Source organism: Haematobia irritans, chromosome 5 (assembly GCF_050003625.1).
Source record: "Haematobia irritans isolate KBUSLIRL chromosome 5, ASM5000362v1, whole genome shotgun sequence".
NCBI lineage: Eukaryota > Metazoa > Arthropoda > Insecta > Diptera > Muscidae > Haematobia > Haematobia irritans.
This window is the reverse complement of record NC_134401.1, coordinates 37,045,426-37,069,584: the sequence shown is the minus strand read 5'-3', so window position 1 is coordinate 37,069,584 and position 24,159 is coordinate 37,045,426. Positions and strand designations below refer to the sequence as shown.

General features: G+C 29.9%; 3 protein-coding genes across 5 annotated transcripts in view; 1 reads left to right on the top strand and 2 right to left on the bottom strand.

Moving 5' to 3' along the window:
• The window catches only part of AGO1 (protein argonaute-1), a 34,356-nt gene extending 10,457 nt beyond the window's left edge, over positions 1–23,899 (top strand). The window contains exons 1-9 of one of the 3 annotated variants that reach the window (XM_075313008.1): positions 8,630–8,809; positions 14,151–14,228; positions 19,083–19,865; positions 19,929–20,151; positions 20,219–20,630; positions 20,710–21,049; positions 21,129–21,814; positions 21,894–22,063; positions 23,163–23,899. In XM_075313008.1, coding sequence (XP_075169123.1) covers positions 8,698–8,809; positions 14,151–14,228; positions 19,083–19,865; positions 19,929–20,151; positions 20,219–20,630; positions 20,710–21,049; positions 21,129–21,814; positions 21,894–22,063; positions 23,163–23,301 — 2,943 coding nt within the window. In that variant the 5' untranslated portion in view covers positions 8,630–8,697 and the 3' untranslated portion in view covers positions 23,302–23,899. Of the gene's footprint in view, positions 1–8,606; positions 8,810–12,330; positions 13,079–14,150; positions 14,229–19,082; positions 19,866–19,928; positions 20,152–20,218; positions 20,631–20,709; positions 21,050–21,128; positions 21,815–21,893; positions 22,064–23,162 lie in introns of those variants that run through there. The other 2 variants (XM_075313007.1, XM_075313006.1) reach the window with 2 other exon arrangements.
• LOC142241278 (uncharacterized) lies at positions 5,430–5,719 on the bottom strand. The gene has a single exon (XM_075313010.1). It carries the CDS (start codon positions 5,717–5,719, stop codon positions 5,525–5,527), a length of 195 nt encoding a protein of 64 aa, XP_075169125.1. The 3' UTR covers positions 5,430–5,524.
• Positions 5,521–9,534, bottom strand: mRpL53 (mitochondrial ribosomal protein L53). Its single transcript, XM_075313009.1, has 3 exons — positions 9,303–9,534; positions 8,383–8,510; positions 5,521–5,935 (listed from the first exon to the last, which is right to left on the bottom strand). The coding sequence occupies exons 1-3, from the start codon at positions 9,446–9,448 to the stop codon at positions 5,751–5,753; spliced, it is 459 nt and encodes a 152-aa protein (XP_075169124.1). The 5' UTR covers positions 9,449–9,534; the 3' UTR covers positions 5,521–5,750.
• Positions 23,900–24,159: the final 260 nt, after the last annotated feature.

Here is a 24,159-nt window from a genome sequence, read left to right as displayed (position 1 = left end):
TCAGCAAACTGTGACTGTATCCCTTTCTCAGCAAACTTTTTTCTGCTGTGTCTACTAACAAATTTCTTTGTATATACACTCATAGAAAAATGTGTGCTAAAAATAACAGTCAATATATTTTTGTACTTCAGGGTCTAACGAACAGCAAATTATATAATTTTTAGGCTATAATTTTTCCCCAAAGCATATGTTATATAAGGACCAAAAGTAGTTTTTGGTATATTTTTTCACTGTAATATACTTACAAGCTCCTAAATGCGATTAGCAAACATTTTGTTTGCTGTAATGCTCAATTTGATAAATATTCAGATTTTTGGGCATATAGATACAGATATTAATTGTGTTAGCCCCTAAGATGCCATTTTTATTTGTTTCAGTCAAACTTAAACATGTTTTAGTGTAATTGAGCTAAAAAAATAGCAGACAATACTATTTCAGAAAACAGTGACTGTTTCTGTTTTTCAGCAAACTTTCTGCTGCATTAGCAGATTTCCGCTGTGTCAACTAACAAATTTCTTTGTGTGTATATAAATATATTAAAAAAATGAGTCCAAGGTAAAGATCCACAAATTCCAAAGCAAAAAATTATTCTCGGGAAAACACCATCCAAGTGCTACCAACAGGACTATGGATTGTCGACTGCTAATGTTTTTGGACTAATCTGGTTGGTTCAGCAGAAGAAAATAATCGAGTAGGTTCAGCGGAGTGCCCTTATGTAATACGTACTTTTAGTTAATGTGGTATCACAATGGACTGAATAGTCTAAGTGAGCCTTAAAATAAATCGGGCTCCCACTTTAACGTAACTTAACCATGAATCAGCCAGGTCGAATCTTAAATACCCAACACCATGAATCAAATATAATAATTTACTATAAAAGCCACTCGCCATATTGGATTACTTTAAATATATATAAATTTAGGTGGATTTTTTCTGGACCTAAAATATCTCTAGATTTCCAAGTTAGGGGAAATCAGATAAATATTGCGGTTTTTAAAAGCCTAAGATGTAAAATCGGGAGATCGGTCTATATGGAGGCTATACCAAACCATGAACCGATATATACAGAAATCTTGTCATTACGTTTGACTTTTCGCATTTGAATGTGTTAGGGTTAGGAATATTTGAAAACTAAGAATTTCGTACTTTTTAGATTTTGCAAATATTCCAGAGATACCACAATTTCCTATAGAAATAAAATTTTGACAAAATTTCCAATAGAAATAACATTTTTACAAAATTTTTTATAGAAATAAAATTTTGACAAAATTTTCTATAGACATAAAATTTTGACAAAATTTTCTATAGAAACAAAATTTTGACAAAATTTTCTATAGAAATAAAATTTTGTAAAAATTTTCTATAGAAATAAAATTTTGAAAAAATTTTCTATAGAAATAAAATTTTGGAAAATTTTTCTAAAAATTTATAGAAATAAAATTTTGACAAAATTTTCTATAGACATAAAATTTTGACAAAATTTTCTATAGAAATAAAATTTTGACAAAATTTTCTATAGAAATAAAATTTTGACAAAATTTTCTATAGAAATAAAATTTTGACAAAATTTTCAATAGAAATAAAATTTTGACAAAATTTTCTATAGAAATAACATTTTTACAAAATTTTTTATAGAAATAAAATTTTGACAAAATTTTCTATAGACATAAAATTTTGACAAAATTTTCTATAGAAACAAAATTTTGACAAAATTTTCTATAGCAATACAATTTTGACAAAATTTTCTATAGAAATAAAATTTTGGAAAAATTTTCGATAGAAATAAAATTTTGGAAAAATTTTCTATAGAAATAAAATTTTGGAAAAATTTTCTAAAGAAATAAAATTTTGCAAAATGTTCCATAGAAATAAAATTTTGACAAAATTTTCTATAGAAATAAAATTTTGGACAAAATTTCCTATAGAAATAAAATTTTGGCAAAATTTTCTATAGAAATAAAATTTTGACAAAATTTTCTATAGACATAAAATTTTGACAAAATTTTCTATAGAAACAAAATTTTCTATAGCAATACTATTTTAACAAAATTTTCTATAGAAATAATATTTTGACAAAATTTTCTATAGAAATAAAATTTTGACAAAATTTTCTATAGAAATAAAATTTTGACAAAATTTTTCAATAGAAATAACATTTTTACAAAATTTTTTATAGAAATAAAATTTTGACAAAATTTTCTATAGACATAAAATTTTGACAAAATTTTCTATAGAAACAAAATTTTGACAAAATTTTCTATAGCAATACAATTTTGACAAAATTTTCTATAGAAATAAAATTTTGGAAAAATTTTCGATAGAAATAAAATTTTGGAAAAATTTTCTATAGAAATAAAATTTTGGAAAAATTTTCTAAAGAAATAAAATTTTGCAAAATGTTCCATAGAAATAAAATTTTGACAAAATTTTCTATAGAAATAAAATTTTGGACAAAATTTCCTATAGAAATAAAATTTTGGCAAAATTTTCTATAGAAGTAAAATCTTGACAAAATTTTTTATAGAAGTAAAATTTTGACAAAATTTTCTATAGACATAAAATTTTGACAAAATTTTCTATAGAAACAAAATTTTCTATAGCAATACTATTTTAACAAAATTTTCTATAGAAATAATATTTAGACAAAATTTTCTATAGAAATAAAATTTTGGAAAAATTTTCTATAGAAATAAAATTTTGGAAAAATTTTCCATAGAAATACAATTTTGGAAAAATGTTCTATAGAAATAAAATTTTGACAAAATTTTCTATAGAAATAAAATTTTGACAAAATTTTCTATAGAAATAAAATTTTGACAGAATTTTCTATAGAAATAAAATTTTGACAAAATTTTCTTATAGAAATAAAATTTTGACAAAATTTTCTATAGAAATAAAATTTTGACAAAATTTTCAATAGAAATAAAATTTTGACAAAATTTTCAATAGAAATAAAATTTTGACAAAATTTTCTATAGAAATAAAATTTTTATTTCTATAGAATTTTTTTTTCAAAATGTTATTTCTACAGAAAATTTTTTGTCAAAATATTATTTCTATAGAAAATTTTTTGTCAAAATTGTATTTCTATAGAAAATTTTGTCAAAATTTTATTTCTACAGAAAATTTTGTCAAAATTTTATTTCTACAGAAATTTTGTCAAAATTTTTTTTCTACAGAAAATTTTGTCAAAATTTTATTTCTGTAGAAAAAGGAGCTCCTATAGACGTTGACGATGTGTTCAGAGTAAATATCCAAGAAATAAAAAAAAATTTTGACAACATCTTCTATAGAAACAAATTTTGAATTTTGGCCAAGTTTGTTATAAGTTTTAGTATAGCCTGAACACCTCGTCAACGTCTATTGGAGCTCCTTTTTCTATAGAAATAAAATTTTGACAAAATTTTAAATAATATTTTGACAAAAAAAATTCTATAGAAGTAACATTTTGAAAAAAAAATTCTATAGAAATAAAATTTTGACAAAATTTTCTGCAGAAATAAAATTTTGACAAAATTTACTGCAGAAATAAAATTTTGACAAAATTTTCTATAGAAACGAAATTTTGAATTTTGGCCATTAAATAGTTCATGGTTATAAGTTTTAGTATTGCTTGGATATTTACCCTGAACACCTCGTCAACACCTATAGGAGCTCCTTTACTCAACTACAGATGGCAAGTCATACCCACTTGAAAGGACTCCACAGTCGCATGATCTCCTCAAAGCTTCGTGACTGGTGGATCGATAACTGGGAGCCAGCATTGGGACATAGTGTAATTTTCCCGAACAGACAAAAGTTTCATAATTCTGTGGACCCAAAATAATATCAAGGAGAATCGAGAGTGGCAAACTTATATAAGGAAATCTCGTTAGTTTTCGCATTTGAATGTGAAACTTTTAAAGAATCTGTACTAAATAAATGCAGTCACTCTCTTGTGTAACTCCAAAAAAGAACAAGGTCAAATTCGTATTCATCAGATACATTTACTGACTACAGCAATTTGGTACAAGTGGAATCCATCAAGTAACACAAAAAACTGGGTGCTAATCACGGCATTCGATATCGAATTCATAATCGTATCGAAAAAATTGTCGATACGATTAAAAGTTTGGATCACGGCATTCGATCGAAATTTGATGCAATTTCTCCAGCGTTGCCAATGGGGTTTTTTCGGGAACGTGATCCCGGAATTCGCTATTTTTTCGCTCCCACTTTCCCGGGAATGAAGTCCGGGAATTCCCGGGAAACTTTCTTTACAATATTTTATAAATAATAGAGGGTTTTATATGGAACATGACAGTTGAAATCTAAAAGTGGATTTTGGAAGTGTAATGTGAATGACCACGGTACCAAGCAGTAGTAGTTGCCTTATGGGACATAACATAGTCGTGGGTTCTAGCCCAGATTCTAACGGGCTTAAAAAGAAGATTGCGCTTCCCAATTTATGATTGCCATATTTCTGTAAACCGACATTCTGATAGACTGAGTAAACCTTTATAAACAAAGGGACATTTTAACTTATGTGACACACGTTTGCAATTTCATATTTATTACAAGGAAGTTTTTATGAAATATTAAAATTCCAACTTTTATTATGATAGTCTTTATTTTCAAATCTATACCTCATTCACATTAGGCGAGAAATCTATTAAAAGTGGATTTTAAATCCCTTTTTTATAAGGCAAATGACAGTTGAAATCTAGTTAAACCGGGAAATTCGAAAAAAATGCCCGCTTTCCCGGGAATAGAAAAAGTCTGGTTGCCAACAGCAAAAAACGAAGCAGAACAAAATGAAATGACAAAATTAAGTTAGCGGCACAAAACAGAATGTAGAGAAACACATGTTTTTGAAGATTTCAAAGTAAATTGTATTGCATTATATCTTATGGACCCATATCTCTTTTTTACATTCCTCCCGAATTCCTTCCTAATTGGAGGATGAGATGAATATAAAACAATTCGGCGACAAATAAGGTATAAAAGTGCACACATTGTTATATGGTTATTTGCCAAGCTAGGATGCTCGCTCCGAACTCGACTATGACCAATTTTTGATTAACTTTTATTGGAGTTGCATTAGTCCTAAATATTCAAAATATGTTCATTTTATGTAAATTTACTACAAATTAGCAACAATTCGAACTAAAACTAATATATTTACTATTAATATATGGCGAAAACAATGTAAAAAACAAGTGAAAATGTTTTACGATTGCAATTTACCAATCGAAAAAATTGTCGATCCAAAAAACTCGATATCGACTCCCGTGATCCGAAAAATTTAGATTTCGATCAAAAGTTCTCGATATCGAATGCCGTGATTAGCCCCCTGGTTTATGTTTAAAACAATTTAGCCCTTTCGTAAGATAGTTACGGGTATGGTACATCATATAATGTAAAAAAAAACAACTTAAACCTCATATATATACATTGTAAATATTACATTTGTTTATTGGTATTTTTTTATTACGTTTAACTTAATACAAAAAAAAAGCAAAATAAAAACAAAAATTATACGAAATTACATTTCAACAGGCTTTATTGTTATATATCTAGATAAAATGAATGCCACCAATATTGAGGCACAAACAAAACAAAAAGCAAATGTATAGAATGACTCCTCTGTAAAGATATCCGTAAATGCTGGTATATCTCCATAGATCTTCTCAATAACTGCTAAGGTACCAGTGTGGCGACCACCGTGTTTGCGTGTCATAGTAGTGAATGGTTTGTTTTTCCTCTTTTATTTACTTTTTCTTTGGTGCTTTCTTGCCGGCACTAGCGATTTTTTGCTTTTCAGCTTTGGTCAGCACTTTACCGGTGTCTTCCTCTTCGGGAGCCAATGATGATATATGTTTGTTGCACAATTGCAATATTTCCAATGTATTTAAGTTAGTACTTAGGAAGCGTACGTCTTTAACTTTTAATTGTTCTGGGAAAAAGAATAAAGAACAAAATAAACGGTTAAATTGAATGTTGCATGTTATCAAGAGAGCAAAGAATGTGAATAACATTATAGGAGAATAATGAAAATATGTATCAATAATTAACGATAATTAAAAAAAAAAAAAAAAAACAAATAAACTTATAAGAGAGAAGGAATTTCAAAAATTAAAGTAATCATTCTCCATTATAAAATATGTCTTTGCAATTCATTGTATAATAATCGGCACTAGAACCAGAAAACAACCACTATAAACAAATTTATTCATCTTTTGTCATGGAAAAAATACCCCAAATTGAAAAATGTCACTCGCAATAAATGGTGGCACAATCACTTTAAAAATGCGGCACACTTTTTCATCAAGGATGAAATATAAATTAAATGCATTTACAAAATGTTTTCCAAATAGAATTGTGAATCACTTGCTTCAAATAAAATTTAAATTATCCTAACAATCATTTTATCTCTATTTCATTGAAAATCACAACTTGAAATTTACTAATCAGGGGAATAACGCAATTTACCTACTATAGACAACTTTTGTTGCATTTTTTAAGGGATAGAGTCGTATGTTAGATAGAAAAGACCGTTTAAATACCAATGTGTAAGCCTCTTCATTTCTTGATTGGATTATACACAGGAGTCGATTAATAATTTTGAAACTATATAAACCAATTTTCGCGTTGTAATTAGAGTGCCAAATTTCAAGCGGATTATATGAAATTTTGTCCCTCCAAGAGGTTCCAGAGATCAAATCTGGGGATCAGTTTATATGGGGCTTATTATATTTATGGACCGATATTGACAAGGTTAGGTTAGGTTAAAGTGGCAGCCCGATTAAATTTCAGGCTCACTTAGACTGTTCAGTCCATTGTGATACCACATTTAACTAAAAGTACATATTACATATGGGCACTTCTAGTCTTAACCACTGAACCTTCTCTATCGGTTTATATGGTAGCTTTATATAATTATGGACCGATGTGGTCAAATTTTTGCATGGTTGTTAAAGGACATATACTAACACTGTGTGCCAATTTATTTATTTTTTATTTATTTATTTAATCAAACTGAGCCCCCATGGGCCATATGTTGATAGATATATAAAGTAGAGCAATAATGAGATTTAAAATATTAATTACATACATCAAAAATTGCTAAGGCACTAACACGAAAAATTCTAAAACTATAAAAAAACTTAAAAATCTAAAAATCTAGCAAAATCCTCAATGCACCTTTCTAAAAAAATAATGAATAAGTGTGAAACAGAGATTGTCAATGACTAAACTGCTAAGCTTCGTGAGAAAAATGGGATATTAACTTTTTTTTGAAAACATGAACACTATTCGATAATTGCTTTATGCTTTGAGGTAAGGAGTTCCACAGTCTGGTAACTCGAATTGCAAACGAGCGCTCCAGAATATTATGGTTGAAATGTTCAATGCGTATTTGAGTGGTCCTTTTCAACCGGGTCGAATGGATTTGTACTTCCAAGAGGCTCCGGATTGTCAAATCTGCGGATCGGTTTATATGGGGTCTGAAGTGTTAGTGACTAACACTACATGGTCTAAATTTTTTTTTTTTGAAAATTTTCTCAAAATTTTATTTCTATAGAAAATTTTCTCAAAATTTTATTTCTATAGAAAATTTTCTCAAAATTTTATTTCTATAGAAAATTTTCTCAAAATTTTATTTCTATAGAAAATTTTCTCAAAAAAAAAAAATTTTATAGAAAATTTTGTCAAAATTTTATTTCTATAGATTTTTTTCCTCTAGAAAATTTTGTCAAAATTTTATTTCATAGAAAATTTTGTCAAGATTTTATTTCTATAGAAAATTTTGTCAACATTTTATTTCTATAAAAAGATTGTGAAGTTAAGTAATACTTTACAAAATCTACAAAACCATCAAGAATTCTACCAAAAAAAAATATACCATTTTTGGTATGTACACTTTATGGGGTTTGAAAAATAAGCAAATCGTTTGAAAATTGTCCAAAATGCAAAAAAAAAAACACTACGGAAATAAATCATCATATTTATGATTCAAATTTCCAAGCAAATTGATTGAAATTTCCGCTTCTTTGGTAATCAGGAAGTGAAATCGGGAATTCTCAAATCTACACCATACTTTGCAGAACTCTTTGTATTTTAATTATTTTCGTAAAAATCTAATATTTTCCCCTAAAGAACATCCTATTGGATTGACCTATTAAAGTCATGAATCATGCTTGCAGATTCTCGTCGATATTTATAGATTTGTAAAAGGAATATATCAGATTTAATGATTTCCAAGGGAAAGTAAAAAAAAATCTACATTAACCTCAAAAAAAACTCTTAGTCTATTATTTAGATTTGGTTTTCCTTAACTCCAGTGCTATTTAAAATATATATTTCGCATTTAATGAATTTTCTAGAAAATATTTCACAACTTACCTTGTGCTGAAGGTATTAAAGAAAATTTGACTTCAGCAGGTTGTCGATTACAAACAACGTCCGTTTTTACCACACACTTGGGATTCGTTTGCACCACACGGGGCGTAGATAATAGAAAAAGGAAGTCTCTAGAAAATTCGAAGAAAAATAAATATTTTTAGCTCTTAACAAATTATAGCAGAAATTTATAAGAAAATTTTGGTTTATTTCTTGTTCTATTCTAGGTCAACCTCTTGAGTGGAGAAATCCACAACAAATTTATTTACAAATTGGAGCAAATATAAAGGCCTCAAGCTGACTCCAACACCGACAAAAATGTCCACGGAGAGGGAGCTGGCGGGTGGGCCAGCTCAACTCCATAACCTACCTATGACGTTTCCAGATCTAGGAGCAACTCTGGCTGTGGGTATAATCAGCAAAGTTTATGGTAAGTAAAATTTTTGGTACACGTTTTGTAAGAAACTAAACCAAATATTTTAATTTTATTTTTTTTTTTTTTCTTTGTGAGAAAATGAACCTTTCGTATGACTTGCCTAGATTATTTTGATATATTTTCTCTCATTTGGGAGAAAGAAAATTCATATTGCCTCATATGCTGTTTTTCTCGCGCATGCGTTTACATCATCTCTCGAAGATTGGATAATTTGTGCATGGGATTATACAAATATTGCCTAAAGTAAACTTAGAGATGAATACAAAAATTGTATTTTAAAACCTTTTTGTATCTTAGAATTTAAATTCTCTTCTTTGACAATGATTAGGTAATGTGTACTTTTTCTTAGAGAAGCCGGAAGGAAGATTCTTAGGAAAACTATTATATCTTTGCAGATATTCAATAATTGCTCCATTCTTTTAAATTTTTACGCAATATTTTTGCACAGTATATACTTATTTTTGTTACTGGCCATACATTCATTTACCTCGTTGATTTTACATTTTCTGCGAAGGGATCAAATGTTACTGTTATGCGGTTAACACCTTTTAAATTAATACGTTTCAATTCTTTACCAATGGCAGAAACAATTCCCTGTGAACGTTTTAGTGTACCACTGTAATATATCGACATTTTCTTATTAAATTTGCTTGAAGTTTTGTTATTTATCCGGTGTGTGTTTTGTTTTGTAACTAGTCTCTATCAGAGATGATAAATTTGGGATTGAACACTTTGTAATGGTACTACTTTGCAAGTGCAAGGTAGTATTTTCCTTCATTGGACGTCAAGTATAAAATTAAGGGTTGCCAACGCTTGTTATAAAAAATGCTACACCCAATAAACACACACGAGATTTTTTCAACAATTTGACAAAGAAAATCTTCGAAAGCGTGTTGAATATAAAAATTTCTCCAATATAACATTTATTTTTTTATTTATTTATTCAACAACGTGATATAAAAAACCGAAACAGGCCAAATAAAGCTATATTACATCTCATAATACTGAATAAAAAAAGAAAAAGATTTAATTGGGAATGATTGATAATGTAAGGCTATTCGAAAGAAACCAATCACTCAAATTAGAATACATTTGGGTTTCTCTACGTTTTAAAGTTCGTTTCGTTTTTACCCTACCAACATTTTTTGAATTTGGGGGCGTTTCTGAGAATCCCCACTACGTCGAAAACAGTCGTATACGATATCCAAAACTCCTCGGAAAAGCGCCGTCACTATTGAGAAGTTGTACCACGCCAAGTTACTACAAAAAAGTATCGCATGAGTGCAATTATTAGGTGCCCTTCTGGATAAATTTAGAAGGACGCCAATAAGAGCCCCTTCAAACAATCAGAGAAAGTGCATTTTAAGATAGTTGTAAAAGAATCATTGTGGTCAAGTAAAACACGATTGTGTAGATGTTTATTGATTTGATTAAACATTTATAATTTCTTATAAATATAACATTTTTCGGTTTATCTCATCACATTTAACATAATTTTTTGCATTAATAAAAGAATGATGTTGAGTTTTAAGTAGCAAGTTACATATTGCAGCGTCTATCAGCCAGTTTGTTTATTTTCGATGGAGACAGCGTGCCGGGAAAAATATTTGAAAAACGATCACTTTATTCTATTTGGAAAGTCGAAAATTGTTCACCATATACCTTTCACAATTTTAAGCGTAATATCTATGTTTTCAGAACTTTATTTTCGTTTTTATTTAAATAAAATATAACAAGCTGGTTGCGCTTGGCGTTTCACAAAAAATAAAATGGCTCTTCTAACGGTAGTGATGGCAAAATACTTTCATGTACATTTTGTACTTTTTGATATGCTTCCCCCCATCACAGTTCGCGATGGTTGTGGTGACATTTACGAGTCTGTGGTAGCGATGAGGATGAATTGGAACTTTGAAATGCTGGCAGGGTATACATTGATTATCAAAAATGAGCATTTTTCCAATGTTTTGCTTTTTCCGTGACACATTTTGCATACATTCGTTTCCTACTCGATTACTCTGCTGAAACCGAATGTAGTATCGACCATAGATGACCCATCCCTCTTCGCGGAAAAATGTTTCAGTTCCCAAAATTAATTCTCTGAAATATTGTTTTGTGTTTTTGTAAAGGTGGGTATTAAGTTCCAGTTTAGCCGCTAAAATCGTCATTTTTTCACGATTACTTTTCTTTAATAATCCATTTTAAGGAAAACAAACTTTGTGAGAATTTGCTTTGCGCTATTCCCCATCAAGTTAAAATAAAATTTGTAACAAATATGTATAATTTCATGCATTTTTCTTATTGATTTAGTTTTCGCTTTAGCGATTTTAGCGGCTAAATTCGAACTTAATACTCACCTTAAAGAGCAAATTTCCCCCCTTAATTTTCTTCGTTTATTCTTCATTTTGGGAACTGTCCAACCGATGGGTCATCTATTATTTAGTTATCTATGGTATCGACCTTTTAACAGCCTGTTTCTGTATGTCGAACGAGCTCTATCGATCGACTGAAATAGAGACAAACAGCTGAATTTATAACCAAAAATCAGCTGTTACTATGAATTTCAGTCGATCGTTAGAGCTCGTTCGACATACAGAAACAGGCTGTAAAGGCCTGGTTATGCATCCAAAAACGGAACGTAAGCGTAGCGTGGCGTGTCAGCTGTTTGTTTTTGCTATACGACAGCCCATACAAATGATTACCCAACTTTTCCACAACGAAGACGTGTCGTATGATTCAGAAAAAACAAAAGTTTGCGTGTCGTTGTCGTATCAGCTGATCGAAAAAAACTAGCGTCATCAATTGAAAGAAGAGGGAAAAAGTTATTTATTGAAAATAAAGTTAATTAAAACATAAAACTGGGCTGTGTTCGTTTAAAATGGATGAAGAGAAGTTAATATTATGCGTGCAATCGCATGAATGTATTTATAATAAATTCTATGCAGAATACCGACTTTGTAAATTGAAATTGAAAACTTCTTTACTCATACGAGTATGTTTGAAGAAATGTTCACCATCATGTAGTTTCATATTCTGGAACACCTTTTTATGGTAACCACTTTTATTCCAATCTCTATTGATTGGGCGAACAGACCACCTTTTTCGACGAGTTTTACATTTTTTATTTTTTCTATATAGTCTCCACAAGTTTAAAAGACTTAGATTCACTTCTATATCACTCCAGTTCATTTTGAATTTTAAGAAAATCAGCCTTTTGCGCCTCTTTTTGATAGTTTGTTTATAAGCTATCTGATCATATGCTACGTTTTTTTTTTTTCAATTAGGCTAATCGCCAAAAAATCATACGTTGCCGTTACGCTACGGCTACGCTACATTTTTAGATGTATAACCAGGCCTTAAGTTTGCATAGCAAACAATTCAATAACAAGCAGCTGCTTTGCTGCGACTACCTTATTTCTACGTCATAAAAATTTCGATTACTTGTGAGTACTTGATCATAATGCAATGCTAAGTATTCGTACTTGAGGTACTCAATACCATATCAGCACTAATTTGGTTTATATATTGTGAAAGAGTGAACGTGAAAAAAACTTGTAAATTTTCAATTGGATTTTGGATAGTTTACTGCAATTCCCGTGCAGTTAATTTGCGATAAAAACAAATTATAAAACTTCCTTAACAACATGTATATAAAAGTCCAATGAAATTTACATTATTAATGTCGAAAAAGAAGTCGTGAAAAACGGGCCAGCAAAAAGCAGCATTCAACACACACACACCGCCACAACACATTGTCGACTTAGATTTGTACCCACCTTTTAAAACCAGAACGACGGCCAAAGAAGTCCACCAACGTCATCTTGGAAACCCAATTACAACAAATTCCAAGATCTGTTCTAGACTATCGCAAATAAGCAAAGAAAAGATAAAAGCATTTACATAAAGTGATTCTTAGTGTTAGATAAATATATTTTTAATGAAAAAGATATATAAAAGATATATATAATCACAAGAACGTGCAAAACAGCAACAAAGAGATTTACAAAATTTGTGCCTAATATTGTGTTCTTCATTTGCTGTGTTTCAAATACATGATAAATTTAGAAAAATTCTAAACACAACATTATATCAAAATATTGCCATTTAAAAACAACAACAAACTTCAATTCTCAACCACAAGTGATACAACAAAAGGCTGAACAAAACCATTTAATTTATCATCGCAAAAGGAAAAATCAAGAGAAACAAGTCTTTTTTTATTTTTGTCCAAACAGAAAGACACCAAAATGTATCCCGTTGGACAACGTAAGTTTTGTGTTGCATAGATGGTGTACAGGATAAGAATTTTGGCACAATTTGTGAATTGGACAGTTTATTCCATAAAAAAAAATCGTAAAAGGAAATGTGTATATTTCCTTTTGCGTTCTTATTCGCTGCATTTATTTGAAACTTGGCAGCACTTGAGTGCAGTTTTTCTCAACAGTGCAGCCAACATGTAAACAACTTGTGATTTCCATCAAAATAGCAGATTTATTTAGGGTTCCCACTATGACGATAACAACAGATAGTTTTTTTTTAGCAGAAACTGCTGAAATCTCTAAACCCGCAAAAATTCGGTTGTTAAGCTGTTTCCTTAAAACAAAAAGATCTAGCATCTATGTAACAACAAAGAAATATATTAAGAATATGTTGTCTTGTCCTTTCTGAAAAATCTATTTTTTTCGAAATTAAGACATAAAAGCAAATGCAATGATTCTGCTGTGTTCTCTTCAGCAATTTAAACCCAATTTGCCTATTCCACTGAATGTAACACAATTCAAAGTAACCGGCTTTCTCTTCTAAATTTCAAAGTCACCCAAGTAGATTCGTCTAATTTTGGAGATCTGACTGTCGTTCATGTCATTCTAATTTTTAGACTTTCCTAATTAATTTCCGTGACACTTAGTATTTTCCACACGGTATTTGGACTTGGTTATAAAGAGAATGGCCCTATCTACAAGCTTCATACCGAATTTCAGATTAATGACAACAGCAGCAAAATAAAGTCGTGTCCTCCGAATAACAGCAGACTTGAAAGTGAACATGGAAAAGTCCAATTCAACAATTGTTCGTCAAAAATTTTAATTTCTTTCTAATTTACTATAATACAATATTTAACATTCATAAAAGTCATTTATACATATGCACATTCCCTAATAAAATTAATATATAATTATCAAATTAACTATATGGGTTTTTGTTTATAATTTTTTTTTTCATTATTTGGCTAATATTATTTTCGTTTGTATTTTTTTAATTTCTATTATATTTTTATTTTTTATTTTTTTTGTTGTGTTTTTTATTTTTATAATTTTCTAATTTCATTTCTCGATTATAGAAACGCAATGGACTACACCCACGCACACGAGGCCTCAAAGCCCATCTCAGCAGCAGACTAGCTTCGATACACTCACATGTAAACTATCACAATAAATATCATATTTTTCTTCGTTTATTGTTATTTTAAAGTAGTCAAGTTAATAGCAATTTTTGAATTTGTTTTTTTGTACAAAGGCGGCCGTATTAAGAATTTAGAGTACATTTTAGAATTTAGCATTCAGATGCGAGAATACCAATCAACCACTAAGTCAACGTCGTTATGGACGGTCTATAGATTTTCATCTTTCGTTGAAAGAACGTTGTGGTCACTATCAAAAGTCGTTTAGTCGATTAAAAAAAATCCACAAAAATCCCAAATGCAAGGTTTTGGTGTAGTATTTTCATTTAAAAGGCTATTATCGAAATTTCAGTCTGATCGGATTTGTATATATCTTTTATCGCTTGCAAAAACTGTAATATTAGTGGATTTTAGTAAAATGGGAAAGGGTCTAGACCAGTAGGTTATTGGATATTACGTTGTGGAATGTTACAGTAACGAATCGTTTCGACAGTGACTCCTTAATGACCCCTTAAAAATTGTTTCAACGAAGATGTTCAAGATAACTGAGAGGGTAGGAATACGAAAAGAGATCTTAATCAATGGCGGAGACCCTATTATATATCTTTCACTCGTTAAATTTAGTTAATCATAACATAATAAGTTTTGAAAAAAACAGCGAATTCAACGTTTTTAGACTCCATATCTTGACATGTTCTTGATATGCTTTTTTGATTCTAATTTTTAGATTACTTAAAAATCTTTGAAAGATCCTAATAAACCAAATTTAGGTTGACCGGTATTTGGGCTTTGGTCAGGCCTTGTATTAAATGTTTGGCTATTACGTCGATAATGTTTCGTTTTACACAAAATTTAGTTTTATGTTACGATTTTTCTATTTATCTCAAACCGGCGCCGCCTTTGGGTACATGTGCTACTAGATAACTAATCACTAATATTCTGCAATTTGTTTAATATTTTATTTGTTGATTTAGAACATTTTATTATTATACCTTAACTCACTAACCTATCCTATTGGCTAATAAAACTTATGTAGTTGTTGCACAGTTGTAATTTTGTAAGATCAATCCTAAATTCGGGTGTCACAGTGAGAGTCAACATTCAATTAATTGCTATTATAAATAAAAATTTAAAAAAAAACTTAAATTTCCTCGATTTTTTGGACAATTTCCATATACAATTTTGATAAGATTTAACAAAAATATTGCAGTTTTCATCTAAAAACTGCATAATAGTTAGCCATAGCCATATTTTTGGAGACTAGAAGTATTTCTGCCATGCCAAAAGCATAAAAAACGACTACAGCAACGATCGAAAGAGAAAAAAATCAATGTCCTAACCAAAAAAAAATAAATATATAAATAAATATATGAGATTGTTTTGCCGTTAGGAGTCCTATACAGACATCACATACTAAAGTTCAACTCGATTGAATGAACTTTAGTCCTTCAGGAGGTTCCAGAGTGGACGAAATTTCCTACTCCAAGAGTGTCCAGTAATCAAATCTGGTGTCCGTTTATATAAATATAACACTAAAGGATCTATCTTTCACATATAAATCTGGAGCGCCATATTTTTGCACTGCCTCTACTTTTTTCCAGCCCGTATATAGAAAATCCTAGACACATTTTGCTATATCCATTTCTACCATCGGATAGAGAACTAAAAGATCTATGTTTCACTGTGCTTCAACATTTTTCCAGCCCGTATATTGAGAATCCCAAACACATTTCTATATCTGTTTTTACCATCGGAAAGAGGACTAAATGATCTATGTTTATCATACAAACTTGGAACACCATCTTTTTCCATTTGGCCACAGAGGCTACATTTCTCTCGAGGAGAACTGCCTCCACTTTTTTCCAGCCCATATATTGAGAATTCCAAACACGTTTTGCAATATCCGTTTTTACCATCGGAGAGAGGACTAAAACATGTATCTTTCACATATAAATCTGGAGTCCCATCCTTTTGCATTTGGCCACATTTCTATATGTTTCGTATATGGAAGATTTTTTTTGGCAAAAAGTTTTTATGCTAATATCGTTTCACTTTATCTTTGTCTTCCCGTTTGATCAATATATGCCAATTTTTATGTAGGAATATATCACATAACCATTTTTTCACATATACACACAAAAATTTTTTTTCTGATTCAATCACGAAATTAATTGATCCAATTAATTTTTAATTGAAATGTCTTCAATCACAGAAATGATAGTATCAATTAAAAAATTAATTGAAGGTCAATTAAAAAGTTAATTGATCCAATTAAAATTTTAATTGATACTATTATTTTTGTGATTGATTTTTGTCTCAATTAAAAAATTTGTTGAATCAATTAAATTTTTAATTGAATATTTTTTAAAACTCAATTAAAATTTTAATTGGAAAAATGTTCATGAAATTTTTTTGTGTGTAGGTAGTGCTGAAAAAAATATTCATATACAGAGTTATTTTCCCTTACATACATATAACTATGGAAAATTATGTAACAAATCTCATCCGATGCGGTTCCAGCTTCCAGTAGGTTCCAGAGGTCAAATCTGGTCGGTTTATATGAGAGCTATATTTAACAGAGGTGAAATAGGGTCCATTTGTAATACAATATGACCTACATCAATAACAACTACTTGTACAAAGTTTCAAGCCAATGACCTGTTTAGTTCCAACCTTAGGGTTATTTCAGAATTTTTTGGTACATTTTACTAAAAATTTCTCTCCAACTAAGATATACTTATATAATTTACTACAGAAATAAAATTTTGATACAAAATTCTATAGAAATAAAATTTTGAAAAAAATAAGTTTTGACAATATTTTCTATAGAAATAAATTTTTAACAAAATTTTCTATAGAAATAAAATTTTGACAACATTTTCTATAGAAATATAAATTTGATAAGATTTTCTATAGATTTAAGCTACATTTGTAGTTTAGTCATCAATGCATGGTTTTAAGCTGAAATCAAAAACAACAATAATGATTGAAGAGTAAACCAACAATAACAAACAAAACGAATGAAGATAGAGTAAGCATGCTCAAAAACAAACCCAGCCAACTGCATTCAAATCGATGATTTGAGTTTGGCAAAGGAAAAGAAATATGCTTGCAAATTTGTTTAGGCAGTAGTCGACTATCAAAACCTTTTTTCGGGAATTTCAAGTTTAGTGCACTTTGGGTTGAGGGTATTACCCGAATTTATTCTGATAATTGGTTGATAGTTTTGTTGCAAGTAGAGGATGCTGATGAGGAATGTGGTAATTCCGAAACAGCTGTACATCCAACCATCTTGCAGTCTATAGGGCTTTAATTTGACAAGCATACTTTTCCTCTGTTGGTTAAGCTACACTTGTAGTTTAGTCAATGCATGGTTTTAAGCTGAAATAAAAAAAAAAAACAAAGAAATACAATTTTGACTAAATTTTCTATAGAAATACAATTTTGACTAAATTTTCTATAGAAATACATTTTTAACAAAATTTTCTATAGAAATAAAATTTTGACAAAATTTTCTATAGAAATAAAATTTTGACAAAATTTTGTACAGAAAAAAATTGTTGACAAAATTTTCTATAGAAATAAAATTTTGGCACAATTTTCTATAGAAATAAAAATTGGACAAAATTTTCTAAAGAAATAATATTGACAAAATTTTCTTTAGAAATAAAATTTTGATAAATGTTATAAAAATTCTGACAAAATTTTCTATGAAAGTAAAATTTTGACAAAATTTTCTATATAAATAAGATTTTGACACAATTTTCTATAGAAATAAAATTTTGACAAAATGTTCTATAGAAATAATATTTGACAATCTTTTCTATAGAAATAAAATGTTGACAACCTTTTCTATAGAAATAAAATTTTGTCAAATTTTCTGTAGAAATAAAATTTTTAAAAATTTTTCTTTAGAAATAAAATTTTGACAAATTTTCTATAGAAATAAAATTTTGACAAAATTTTCTATAGAAATAAAATTTTGACAAAATTTTCTACAGAAATAAAATTTTTAGAAAATATTCTATAGACATAAAATTTTTACAAAATTTTCTATACAAATACTTTCTACAATTTTCGGTAGATTATTTTAATAAAGTCTATTGGTATAAATTCTATATATTATAGATCAAATATCCATTCAAATATACCTCATTTGATCCCTCTGATTCTTGTTATGTTCTTTAATTTTGTCGATTAGTCGATTTTGGAAAATGTCAAATATCGATTTGAGTCGATTTTTAAAAATATCAATTGTCGATCCTCAAATGTTGTAAGATGCATCTTGGCCAAATTGTCGTTCATTTTTGTTTCTTATGTTTGATTTTTGTGAGGTTTTTATGCGGCATTCTATTCAACCTAATATAAAGTCTTGAGTCTTTTCTTCCATACTACTGAAGTGTGTCCACAACTGTAATGTCTTTACATTAGAAAATTTTGCATTTTAATTCCTGACGGCATATTTTCTTTAGTATTTCGTAATAAAGAATTTAAGCCATCTCACAAAAATCATATGCAAACCCCTGGAATTATTTCTGTTTTATCTGATAAGTATGTATAGAGTTCATTCTACTCATTTGACCTATGTTATCAAACATTAATGTAGCGGTAAACAAACAATATTTTTTTCTACAAAAAAAAAATATTTATATATATAGGAATTTTGTGTAAACAATTTGGAATACTATTTTTTATAATGTATATTAAAGTACAAATAATCCTTTCATGAGACATAGATTGACATGGAGCATGAATCATGAGTATTTCATACATTTGTAGTTTGCGAATTCATTTTGAGTTTTTTTGTGGTTTATTTGCCAAAAATTTTCAATATATTCAATGGATTTTATTTTTTGCAATATTTTTTTTTAGCACCACCAGCTCCTGGTTCATCAGTGAATCCCACCGCTGTAACTAGCCCAAGTGCTTCGAATGTTGCTGTAGGGGGTGCCGTTGGAGGCGCCTCATCTACCCAGGCAGCTGTAGATTCCGCTTTAGGTGCTTCATCGACGGTTACCCCAGCGACAGCTGCCGCAGCTGCTACCCCCACCCAACCTGAACTTCCTGTCTTTACATGTCCCAGACGTCCGAATTTGGGCCGCGAGGGTCGTCCCATAGTATTGCGGGCCAACCACTTTCAAGTTAGTATGCCGCGTGGCTATGTCCACCACTACGACATCAATATACAACCAGACAAATGTCCCCGCAAAGTTAATCGTGAAATTATTGAGACTATGGTACATGCATACAGTAAGATTTTTGGTGTTCTAAAACCGGTATTCGATGGTCGCAACAATTTGTATACACGCGATCCATTGCCAATAGGCAATGATCGTTTGGAACTGGAAGTAACTTTACCCGGTGAGGGTAAAGATAGAATTTTTCGAGTAACTATAAAATGGATGGCTCAAGTGTCTCTATTCAATTTGGAAGAAGCATTAGAAGGACGAACAAGGCAGATTCCTTATGATGCTATTCTAGCATTGGATGTGGTTATGCGTCATTTGCCAAGTATGACTTATACACCAGTGGGTAGAAGTTTCTTTAGCTCTCCTGATGGTTATTATCATCCCTTGGGTGGGGGTCGTGAAGTCTGGTTTGGTTTTCATCAAAGTGTGAGACCTTCACAATGGAAAATGATGCTAAATATTGATGGTAAGAACAAGTTTTGTTTAAAACTTCCATTAAAAAAAAATGATGTCTTTTAATCAATTTTAGTGTCGGCCACGGCTTTTTACAAATCCCAACCGGTGATTGACTTCATGTGTGAGGTCCTTGATATCAGAGATATTAATGAACAACGCAAGCCTTTAACTGATTCTCAACGTGTAAAATTCACCAAGGAAATCAAAGGTTTGAAAATTGAAATCACCCATTGTGGGCAAATGAGAAGAAAGTATCGTGTCTGTAATGTTACCAGAAGACCAGCCCAAATGCAATCGTAAGTTTGCCCAAATGTTATAAATTTCAAAGAAATTAAAAAATATTTTTTTTGTTCGACTTTCTAGTTTCCCTCTACAACTCGAAAATGGTCAAACGGTTGAGTGTACAGTGGCAAAATATTTCCTTGATAAATATCGCATGAAATTGCGCTTCCCTCACTTGCCATGTCTACAGGTGGGCCAAGAACACAAACATACATATTTACCGCTGGAAGTATGCCATATTGTTGCTGGCCAAAGATGCATTAAGAAATTGACTGATATGCAAACATCTACCATGATAAAAGCTACAGCAAGATCAGCTCCCGATCGTGAGAGGGAAATTAATAATTTGGTTAAGAGAGCAGATTTCAATAATGATTCATATGTCCAAGAATTCGGTCTAACCATCTCCAATTCTATGATGGAAGTTCGTGGTCGTGTCCTGCCACCACCTAAGCTACAATACGGAGGTCGTGTATCAAGTATGACTGGTCAAGTAAGTATTAATCGTGGAAAATTGCTAAAAATATTCATGTAATGAATATCGTTACTTTCTTTATGTAACCCAAAAATAGCAACTATTTCCACCCCAAAATAAAGTGTCATTGGCCTCACCAAATCAAGGTGTTTGGGATATGCGTGGAAAACAATTCTTCACAGGCGTTGAAATAAGAGTCTGGGCCATAGCATGTTTTGCACCCCAACGTACCGTACGGGAGGATGCATTGCGAAATTTCACTCAACAATTGCAAAAGATATCAAATGATGCTGGTATGCCTATAATCGGACAGCCCTGTTTCTGTAAATATGCCACGGGACCGGATCAAGTCGAACCTATGTTCAAGTATTTAAAACAATCATTTGCCAGTTTGCAATTGGTAGTTGTTGTACTACCAGGAAAGACGCCAGTTTATGGTAAGTGTAGAGAGAGATACATCACCACCATAATTGAAGTCCAATAAATATTCCATGATATTTGTTTTCTTTCCTCCAGCTGAAGTTAAACGTGTTGGTGACACTGTTTTGGGTATGGCAACACAATGCGTACAAGCTAAGAATGTGAATAAAACATCACCACAAACACTTTCCAACCTTTGTCTGAAAATCAATGTGAAATTGGGTGGCATTAATTCTATTCTGGTACCTTCTATACGACCAAAAGTTTTCAATGAACCTGTCATTTTCCTGGGTGCTGATGTCACACATCCACCAGCTGGTGATAATAAAAAACCATCGATTGCCGCTGTTGTTGGCTCAATGGATGCCCATCCATCACGTTATGCGGCCACTGTTCGTGTGCAACAACATCGTCAGGAAATTATACAGGAACTATCCAGTATGGTTCGTGAATTGCTGATTATGTTCTACAAGTCCACAGGTGGTTATAAACCCCATCGTATTATTTTGTATCGCGATGGTGTTTCGGAAGGTCAATTCCCGCATGTTCTTCAGCATGAATTGACAGCTATACGTGAAGCATGCATTAAACTAGAGGCTGAATACCGTCCTGGTATTACTTTCATTGTTGTACAAAAAAGACATCACACAAGACTATTTTGTGCTGAGAAAAAGGAACAAAGTGGTAAATCTGGAAATATACCAGCTGGTACAACGGTCGATGTTGGCATTACACACCCTACAGAATTTGATTTCTATTTATGTAGTCATCAAGGTATTCAGGTATGTAACGGTTGCTTTGTGGCATAACCTTTGGAACATTTTTGATGTTAATTTGTTTTCCGTAACCTTTGTATTTTAGGGAACTAGCCGCCCTTCACATTATCACGTTCTATGGGACGACAATCATTTCGATTCGGATGAACTGCAATGTTTAACATATCAACTTTGTCACACCTATGTCCGTTGTACTCGATCGGTTTCTATACCAGCCCCAGCCTATTATGCTCATCTTGTGGCTTTCAGAGCAAGGTAAGTTAAAAAGGGCAATATTTACATTATTGTCATTAGAAGAAAGAATTTCCTATAGAAATAAAATTATAACAAAAAAAATTTCTATAGAAATAAAATTTTGACAAAATTTTCTATAGAAATAAAATTTTGACAAAATTTTCTATAGAAATACAATTTTGACAAAATTTTCTATAGAAATAAAATTTTGACAAAATTTTCTATAGAAATAAAATTTCGACAAAATTTTCTATAGAAATAAAATTTCGACAAAATTTTCTATAGAAATAAAATTATGACAAAAAATTTTCTATAGAAATACAATTTTGACAAAATTTTCTATAGAAATAAAATTTTGACAAAATTTTCTATAAAAATAAAATTTTGACAAAATTTTCTATAGAAATACAATTTTGACAAAATTTTCTATAGAAATAAAATTTTGACAAAATTTTCTATAGAAATAAAATTTTGACAAAATTTTCTATAGAAAAAAAAATTGACAAAATTTTCTATAAAAATAAAATATTGCCAAAATTTTCTATAGAAATAAAATTTTGACAACATTTTCGATTGAAATAAAATTTTGACAAAATTTTCTATAGAAATAAAATTTTGACAAAATTTTCTATAAAAATAAAATTTTGCCAAAATTTTCTATAGAAATAAAATTTTGACAAAATTTTCTATAGAAATAAAATTTTGACAAAATTTTCTATAGAAATAAAATTTTGACAAAATTTTCTATAGAAATAAAATTTTGACAAAATTTTCTATAGAAATAAAATTTTGACAAAATTTTTCTATAGAAATAAAATTTTGACAAAATTTTCTATAAAAATAAAATTTTGCCAAAATTTTCTATAGAAATGAAATTTTGACAACATTTTCTATAGAAATAAAATTTTGACAAAATTTTCTATAGAAGTAAAATTTTGACAAAATTTTCTATTGAAATAAAATTTTGACAAAATTTTCTGTAGAAATAAAATTTTGACAGAATTTTCTATAGTCGTACATATCGTAAATGAATTTTCAAATGATCCCTTTATCCCAGTACTTAGTTTGCCCTAGTCATACTGTATTTTTTAAATACTCTATTTTCTTTTTTTTATTTCAGATATCATTTGGTGGAAAAAGAACATGATTCCGGTGAAGGTTCACACCAAAGTGGCTGCTCTGAAGATCGTACACCTGGAGCTATGGCTCGTGCCATTACAGTACATGCGGATACCAAAAAGGTTATGTACTTTGCCTAAATTCGATTTGTATGTATATTTATTTCTCAACATATGTATATATTCTGATATATACATAAAAATGTTATTTAAAATGAAAAGAACGGTACTTTTTAATATGCTACCGTTGCAGTAGTCTCTCTCATACACAAAAGGAAATACCCCCATCAACTATACCCCTACAAAAAAACTCATATGAAAGAACAAAATGCCAAAAACAAATTATGAAAAATTTTCCAAAAAGAAAGTGATTTCTAACAAAGAAAATCTTCGAATAATAGCAAGCATGCAAAAAACAAGCATAATTTTTTAACACAATACATACAACACAAAATCAGAGTATTTTGCAAAGAAAAGACAAATTCTACAAATTTGTTGTTTTGAACAAAATACAAACACTTTTCTCTACGAAAATATCAAATACAACAAATTGCTATAGATATTTCATTTTATTTAATGAAACGACAAAACAAGCAAGTTAAAAACAAATAAATTATTTATAATATTTAGAATAAGTTTTATTTTTAAACATAAACAGTGTGTCAATAAAGTGAATACTTGGGATTGTATTAGGTATCCACAAGAAACAATTATAAAATAAATCTAATCAAAACAAAAACGGATTTGCTGAATATTGAAAAAGAGAAAAAAACACAACATAGTAAGAAAAAAGGTTTTCACTGCAACTTAATTTTATGCAATAATTCCTCTGTCCTAAACAAACCAATGTGGAAATATTTAACTTAATTGAAAGAAACGGGATCAACTTTGAACTTAATACGACATGAAATTAAAATTTTCAAAGAAGAAAATAAATAAATTGCACTAGAATATTTCGCGTCATTGATTTTGTTTCCCTATATCTAAATCACATTTTTT